The following is an 8,470-nucleotide window of genomic DNA, read 5'->3' as shown; positions in this document are numbered from 1 at the left end:
CACAAAGGGCTTTTATGGAATGTCCTTGTCTAGTTTTATGTAGATATGTTTAGCACATCTTTAATTTATTTTCTCGTGAGATTTGTTTAATTTAAATTCTTACTTCCTAATTAAAACTTTATGTTTTCTTTGAAAATGTTGAAGCGTGTGACAATGTCATTTAAAATTATGTTTGACTGATTAAATAACACATATTTTTAATTAATTACTTAATAATGTTTTTAACTCGCACATATCTTACACGTGGCCGGATTCGTTTTGGAGATAGAAAGATTTCAACATAGTTATAATGTTCGCCATCTCTAATACCATGTTGAAAAGTTTTGGTGCTTCGAGTCTTCTCCCCACTTCTAGGAAGGCAAAGGATTAGGAGTGAATTATTCATAACCTTAAGCTAAACTCATGATAAAAAGTACTGTAATTAGCATAAATATATTGGTGAGCAGTGGCATAGGCAGAAAATTCGTGAAGGGTGTCCAAAATAAAGCCAACATAGAAAAAACATGTGGCCATGGGGAATTGAACCTCAATTTGCAAACAAATTTCTTCAAACTATTGCCACTACCACTCTATATACAACAAAGTATTTCATTTTTTATTTAATTAACTGTTTGACAGTAGACCATGCAATGATTCGAACTTGGATATTGTGTACATATTGGACATACTTTTTGCCACTGAGGTACGACTCATTGTTGTTGTTTAGGGTGTTCAAAATTCTTAATATATAAAAAAAAAACAATATTTGACGTGACATCAGTACTAAGATGGCTAATTTACTATATAAAAACAAGCTCAGAATGGTTATTCTAGAAACAGATCACTAGGAATCATGAAAATGATACTTAGGGAATGGAAAAATACCATAGGAGATACTAGACATAGTGGAAGAAGCAAGACAAATTGTGGAACAAAACAACTTCAAAGCTCAGGATGTATACATGGAAGGAAATCAACTAGCAGATGGCATTGCTAATAGTGCTTACAGTAAGTCAGAGGTACAAGAATACAAGCAGTTTGAACAACTACCAGCTAATTGCATAAGAATTCTAAACATGGACAAAGAACACATCGCAAGTTTGAGAATCAAAACAAGAAAGATAAAAGACACAAACAACCAGTATGGACCACAATTACATTAATCAAGATGTGGTGAGTCTCACAAGATTTTATATGTACACCTCAAATTTTTGCCAATACAAGAGCTTAAAATCGGCGAGAAATAAAGAGCTACCTGCTTACAAAAGATGAAATTGGCAAAAGTTGAGGAATATACATCCAAAGCACATCGTCCATTGTCATAGAGACGAAGATCGAGACCAACATATTTGGATCCACAACTTGCAACGGTGTTAGATCCAAAAATCAGAACTTACTAAACGAAGATAAAGGAGAGATTATAAACATAAAGGAGGAGCAATACCTATTGAAGTTGTTGAAGAAGTGTAGTGGTACACCACCATGGTTGAATGCTGATGATCTAAAGGAGACAATGGAGAATCATGAAAGCGGCGCGGAGAAGAATATGAAAGAGGATTTTGAAAAACATGTTAGGGAAAGTGTTAAAAATAGGGTGAGAAATAAAAAGGGTATTGATATATTTGGGCTAACTTTCCTTTTCAAAGTTAGGCAAGCAGACATGTATTTTTGATATTTATGATTGAATAAACGATCTTCGAGCTCAAATTTGATTTAGAAAAAGTAATATTTGATCTATATATATCATGTAATTTTTCGTTGAAGGGCGTCCAATCCATAGCACCAGCCCTGTTGGTGAGATCAAGTTTAAGCAATTATTTAACAATGCAAACAAATATTAGAGTACTTTTAAAAATAGCTCAACACAGTAATTATCGACTATTGGAGATTGCAATGTTAGTAATTTCTATTTTGTGCACTCACATATTAATATATTATATGTAGAAATGCCATTAATAAAGTAGTCCATTGTATGATCTAATAAAGTATTAAAGTTTGGAGCCTTAAAAGTAATTTTCTATTCATATGAGTTTATTTTTGTAACACCTTGGTATTTGAAAGAGCTAAAATTAGAAAGAACTAAATTGGAAATTGTAACCTCTCACAATTGAAAGTAACTAGGAAGAAGCTTATAATTGGAAATACTCATTTTTGGAAAGAATGGAAATCTGGAAATTTGTTTAAGTTAAGAAAGGTTGAGTTTTGGTCAACTTCAAATGGCCATAACTCCTAACTCAGGATGAGTTTGGTGTACTTCTAGATATGGTTGGAAAAACTCTTGGAATGATCTTTCCAACACCGCTAAGTTTACGCTATTCCGAGTTGATATGAGTAGTTATTCCCTTTGGAAGTTGGGTTGTTTGAATATGGATAGTCCAATCAGGATATTGGAAGGGTAGTTTGGTATTTTCCTCACCAAACTTAATTAATTCATTTTTAGGATTTTAATTGGGGTAAATTCAGATTTTAGTCAGTTTTAGAAGAGTGAATTTCACGCTAGGGCTCGGAGAAAGGAGAAAATTAAAGAGGAGAAAGGAGAAGAACGTTCAAGATTCGTTCAAAATTCTTCGAGATTAGTTTGTGGATTTCATTGGGGGTGATCCCTACAAGGTATGTGAGATCACATAGCATTGGGTCCATTCACCCACATGCCAATAATGTTTAATTCAACGATTTTTGTCCTAAAAGAGATATAATTTGATGTTCTTGAGTTGTGTTCTTGAATTGTTTTCATTCTTGAACCTACATGTGATTGATGGGTTTTCTTGAGACGTTTTAGCGATGTTAAGAGTTGTTGGAGTTCGATTCTAGTGTACATGTGTTGGGTATCTGAATCTAAGAAAGTATTGAGAAAAGGAATCGATTTAAAATGATTTAGGATCAGAAAAAGAGTTGAAAAACTCATCAGACGTACCTGGGGAGGGCCAGGCGCGTCGCGCCCCCATAGCTCCAGGATCTTGGGGCGGCGCGCCTCCAGTAACGCCAAAGTTAGCCCCAGAAAGTTGGGGCTTGGCGCAGCGCTCCCCAGATGCACCCGGATCGTCGTTTTTCACCCAGTTTTTGTCATTCAATCCGTCTAAGCCTTTCTAAACTGTATTAACACTTCCTATTGATTTGAACTACTCTAAATGACTTCTAAACATCTAGAAATCATCCAGAAACATGAATCATAAGGTTAAATCCATAAATTCAAATTCAAGAAAAGTTAAGAGCCAAGTCTAGGAAGTTCTTAGAGTCTTTTCAAGAAGTCTTTTGCAAATGCGTTTAACTTTGTTTTAAGACTTTAAGTTCAAGTTGAGTAAAGGTAAAGAGTAAAGAGTAAAACTTGAAGTTCATTTCTTCAAAAGTATATGGGGAGTATGTATTCCCAAAGGGTTTAAAATGTTTTTACATTTAAACAAGAAAGGAAACTTCAATTTCCAAAGTGCCTTCGGGCTAGTTTTCAGAAAAGAGTAATCACTTTCTGAATGAAGCAAGAGGGGAAACTTTGATTTACAAGATAGCCTTTGAGCTAAGTTTTTGAACACTAATCTCAAATTACAGAAGGAGTATTTTTTTAAACATAAGAGCTAATATTATATTTTTGGGAGTAGTATTGAGCACCGATATGGGGGAGAGTTTAAACAACTCACAGCCCCCATAAACCATGTAGCCACTATGGGTAGAAAAGGGTCATACTTTTTTGATGATTCTTTTAGTGCTTTTTAGCATAGACTAGTGGATCAACTTAGGGTCGTTTGATAGAGTGTATAAGGAAAAATAACGCATGCATTAGGTGTGTGTATTAGTAATACCTTGTTTGATACACCTTTTTATGTAATGTACAACTAATGCAAGCATTAGTTATACACTATATTGTGTATTAAGTTGTGTATTACCAATACCAAGAAATTCTAGGTATTAGTAATACTTAGCATTTTAACACTTGAATTATATTATATAATTACAAAGTACCCTCAAAGCCTTTTAAAAAAACATTTTCCATAGTACTTGTTTCAGAAACCATTCATCTCTTTGTACTTTGTCAATGGAAATTGAAGAGTAGGTTTCTTCTTCCTTTTGCTCAATCGAACATTGTTTACTCATCTTTACAATGTTAGTACTCTTAACTTTCATTAAAATCTATATTTTTCAACATCTCTTTCACAATTTAAGATGAAATTTAGGTTTAGCTTGTTTTTTAATATGCTTTGAGCGCATCTATTTCACTCTTTATATGGTCGAAAATTAGGAATTTATGCACATAGATACTTATTTAAAAGCTTTATATGTATTCATTCTTATTTTTATGGCAAATATAGGTGTTATTATGAATCTTCAACCATTATCAGGTATTGAATATATTATTCTTGTGGAGATATTGTTTCATCAAGTTCTTGTTCTCCTTATTTGTCTTTTCATGGCTAGTCATGGTCATTCTCTAAGAAGACGATGTCGAAACAGACGTGATGTTAGGTATCGTATGAGTGTTCGAGTTCCGAAAATCATTTCTCACTTACACTATATCATAAATGATAATGGTAGTGTATGTATCGATAAGTTAAGAATGGATAGAAATGCCTTTCACACTTTAGTTCTCTTAACTAAGGATATTGGAGGTTTGACCAATAGTAAATGTATGTCAAGCAGCAAAAAATTAGCAATGTTTTTAAATATCTTGGCTTATCATGAGAAAAATAGATCAATCAAGGTTGATTATATTAGATCGGGATGGAGCGTAATTCAGGCTTTCAGTGAATGCTTGAGTGTTATTCTCAAACTAACTCCATTGCTACTTGTTAATCCTAAACCGGTACTTGAGGGTGGGATTGAAGATCGATGGAAATGGTTTGAGGTAGGTAAAATTGTCATTTAGCATCTTTTAACTTATATACAAAATATGCAGTTTTAACAGTTTTAGAAAAATATTATATATTTTGAGATAACACTATAATTTATCTTAAAGGGTTGTTTAGGTGCACTAACGGTACTTACATTCCCATTAGAGTTCCAATCCAACACAAACCAAGATATAGAACAAGAAAATGAGAGATAACAACTAATGTTTTGGGAGTTTGTGATAGAAATCTCAATTTTACTTATGTGTTACCTGGATGGGAAGGTTCAGCTGCCGATGGTCGTGTATTACGAGATGCTATAGTACGAAGGAATGGTTTGAAAATTCATGAGGGTAGGCCTTATATATGCTTTCAAGTTACATCATAGAAAGAATGGTACTAGTAACTAAATTATATGTTTATATTATAGGTAACTATTATTTGTGTGACGGAGGATATACGAATGGAAAAGGATTTCTTTCACCTTATCGAGGTTATAGATATTGGTTAAAGGATTGGCGAGGGAGATAATCCATCGCCTGATGTAAAGAAGAGCTTTTCAACATGAGGCATGCTAGAGCTCGTAATGTAATTGAAAGGGCATTTGGTTTGTTGAAAGGACGTTGGGGAATTCTTAGAAGTTCTTCATGGTACTCGGTTAAGGTTCATAACAGGATCATTAGTGCTTGTTGCTTGATTCATAATTTCATTCGTAGAGAGATGGAAGTGGATCCCTTAGACATTGATATAGAAGAACAAATGGAGTATCAACACGAGAATATTGATGTGATGTTTGAATCGTCGGAGGAGTGGACCACTTGGAGGGATGAGCTGGCTCAATCAATGTGGAATGCAAGATTTAACAATTGACATATTGCTACTTGTTAGCTATAGAACCTTTTTGGACTTCATTTGCTCTTTAGAACTGGCCTAGTATAAATTGTTTAACTGCCAGAAACTCTATTTTTTGTGACCTTAATTGCACACCCTTATGTACTCTTCACATTTCTTTTGTTGTATGCTTTAGTTTATAGTGAATCTTATGATATTTGGTTCTTCCTGATTTTTTTGATAATCTGTCGCACAAGTTCTTACAGGCGAAATGAATAGTCAAACATCATCAAATAAGAAATCAAAAAAATCAAGCAACACAACACCTTCAACACGAAGGACATGGATTCCAGAAGAAGAACAAACTCTTTTAGACGGGCTTAAAGAGTTGTGTGCTAATGGTTGGAGAGGTGATAATGGAACCTTTAGACCAGGACACTTGATGGAGTTAGAGCGTTATATACACAAATATCATCCTAGAGTGGATTGAAAGGTGAACCACACATCAAAAATAAAATGAGATATTGGAAAAGATGCTATGGAAGTATAGCTTTGTTGAAGACTCGAAGTGGTTTGGGATTTCAATATAGTGATGGAACTATAATAGTTGACGATCCAAAACATTGGATTGACTTTATAAAGGTAATTAATATATTTTTGTTATTTCATATGGTACTTTCCTTATTAGTTCCTTTAATTATTCATAGTTGATGTGCCTTTAAACTAGTGATCAAGTAAATTGTTATCATCACATATACAGTAGCATCTAGCCTCTCTTTAGATCCTTTTACAATTAATTAATATCATATTGTTCTATTTTATTTTTTAATTTTCTAGATTGATCCACAAGCCAAGAAAATGAATACTAAGAAATGGCCACTATTTGAGGATTGGGAGAGAAACTTTGGTAAGGATAGAGCAACGGAGAGTTCGCTGAAGGGCCGCTAGATGCTACTGAAGAAATTCAAAAGAGTCAAGCTCCACAACATTCTAATGACATGAGTTTGGGATTTCCTATTGATGTTGATCTTGATGATGATGAAGAAGAAGAAGAAAAATGCTTACCATAAGCTCTAAAGTTGGTACTGAAGAAGCTGAAAATGCCACTGGACAAGGTGGATTTGCTACAACTGAAGATTTCACCGAACCTAGTTCATTTACTGGAAGCTGAAAATGTCACTGGACCTAGCGTATTTAATGAAGGAGAAAATGTTGTGGTTCTAAAAATGAACATGCTGGATCCCGAAAAAGTCATAAACAAGGTGAGTATTCTAAAAGATCATCTTCTAATGTTAACGAGAAAGAGAAAAGCAAGAAAAGGAAAAAAATAGTAGAGGATGATAGTGAGACATTTCTTAAGGGTATGATGGAAGTTATGAAAAACTTTATTGAAAGTCAAGACAAAAAATTGGTTCCTTGATTGAAAAGATGGGGGATCGTGATCGATCTGATGTTCGTGGTCAAGTTTATTCTATCCTTGAATCCCTCTATTTGAGTTGTACACCACAGAGTAACGTATAAAAGTTGCAATGATTCTCTGTAAAGATGACAAAAAGATGGAATTATTTTTACGTATGGGTGAACATGATCGTCAGACAATGATGTGGATGGCTGTCCATGATAAACTTTGAAGTACGGTGAACTTGTGATATAAGTGGCTACACTAGTTTAGTAATTTTTGCTTTAAATCACTTCGAAGTGTGACAACAGTGACATTTTTTGACATCTCCGATTATTAATCTGCGCATGAGCATGTTAAATCTTTTTCTGTAACTATGTTTTATCAAAATATCTCAACTCTTGTGTCAATGCTAAGTGCAGATGTAATTATATAGTTGTCGTTACAGTTCTTCAAATTCTCGTGTAGCCATTTAATTTTGAGATTTTGAAATGCAATTATATAGCTGCTACGATGGTTCTTTAATCTGTCTTTTATTTCTCTGTCTGGTCTCTGTTTTTCTTTGTTAATTTCTCTATGAGTTGATGAATGTGTGTGATTGAACAGGTGAAGAAGTTCGCTTCTATTTATTCACAATTTAATTGGAAATTATGTTCCCAAGGAGGAAAATGTGTACATGACCAAGCTAGTTGAGTCAAAATTGAGGCTAAGCTTAGCATGATATGTGATTGAATTTTGAGCCTTCTTAAGTCCCATTACTTACTGTGTTTGAATCGTGCATCAGCTGGCCATCGGGGATTGCTCGTTTATAAATAAAAAGTTAGTTAACACTTGTTTAATTGGTGTAACAGGAAGTGTAGGTAAAACACTACAAAGACTATGGTAGAATTAGCTTTGGAGAGTGTTGGAACTTTTATTATAGTCCAGGGAACTGGAATAACAAGATTGGGGTTGTATTATAGCTTATTGGGATGTCTAGGGATGTTGGGTTTGGGGTTTTGGAGATGGGGATGAGCAAGAAAGGAGAAATCTTGGAGCTGTCCAGGATGTGTAGACCAGATGTAAGGGTGTATTGAATGGTGTTGTCGCTAGTGCTCTTGGCATTCCTCTTGCTCTAGATGGAAAGTCCTTATCCAGATATGTTCCTCTTGATGTTCACAATGCAAGTCCAGCTAGTATTCAAGCTGCAATTGACTTGTTAAGAAACATTGACTGCAAAGGTAAATGAGTTGCTATACTGGGGGACATGCTTGAACTTGGTCCAACCGAGTTCAAGTTCCACGAGTTGATGGTTCATAGTTGTTGTGATGCTCATGTGTAATTAGTGAATTTGTAAGAGGAAAAATAGATATAGGAGGCTGAATAGAAGAAAAAAGATGTATGTATGAGTTCTAGAGAACAACTAGTTTCTGTTATATGACAAATTGTTTGTGTCAAAATGAAA

The 8,470-nt window shown here is 34.3% G+C and overlaps 1 protein-coding gene across 1 annotated transcript; it reads left to right on the top strand.

Moving 5' to 3' along the window:
• Positions 1-5,360: 5,360 nt before the first annotated feature.
• Positions 5,361-5,666, top strand: LOC125830101 (uncharacterized). The gene has a single exon (XM_049509314.1). It carries the CDS (start codon positions 5,361-5,363, stop codon positions 5,664-5,666), a length of 306 nt encoding a protein of 101 aa, XP_049365271.1.
• The last annotated feature ends 2,804 nt before the right edge of the window (positions 5,667-8,470 follow it).

This window comes from Solanum verrucosum, unplaced genomic scaffold (assembly GCF_900185275.1).
Source record: "Solanum verrucosum unplaced genomic scaffold, falcon-dt-bn FXZP01000151.1, whole genome shotgun sequence".
NCBI lineage: Eukaryota > Viridiplantae > Streptophyta > Magnoliopsida > Solanales > Solanaceae > Solanum > Solanum verrucosum.
The sequence above is the reverse complement of the archived record's forward strand: the minus strand, read 5'-3'. Positions and strand labels throughout refer to the sequence as shown.

Excerpts from the sequence above, each read along its gene's own strand:
- LOC125830101 (XM_049509314.1), top strand. The coding sequence starts at position 5,361 with ATGAGGCATGCTAGAGCTCGTAATGTAATTGAAAGGGCATTTGGTTTG.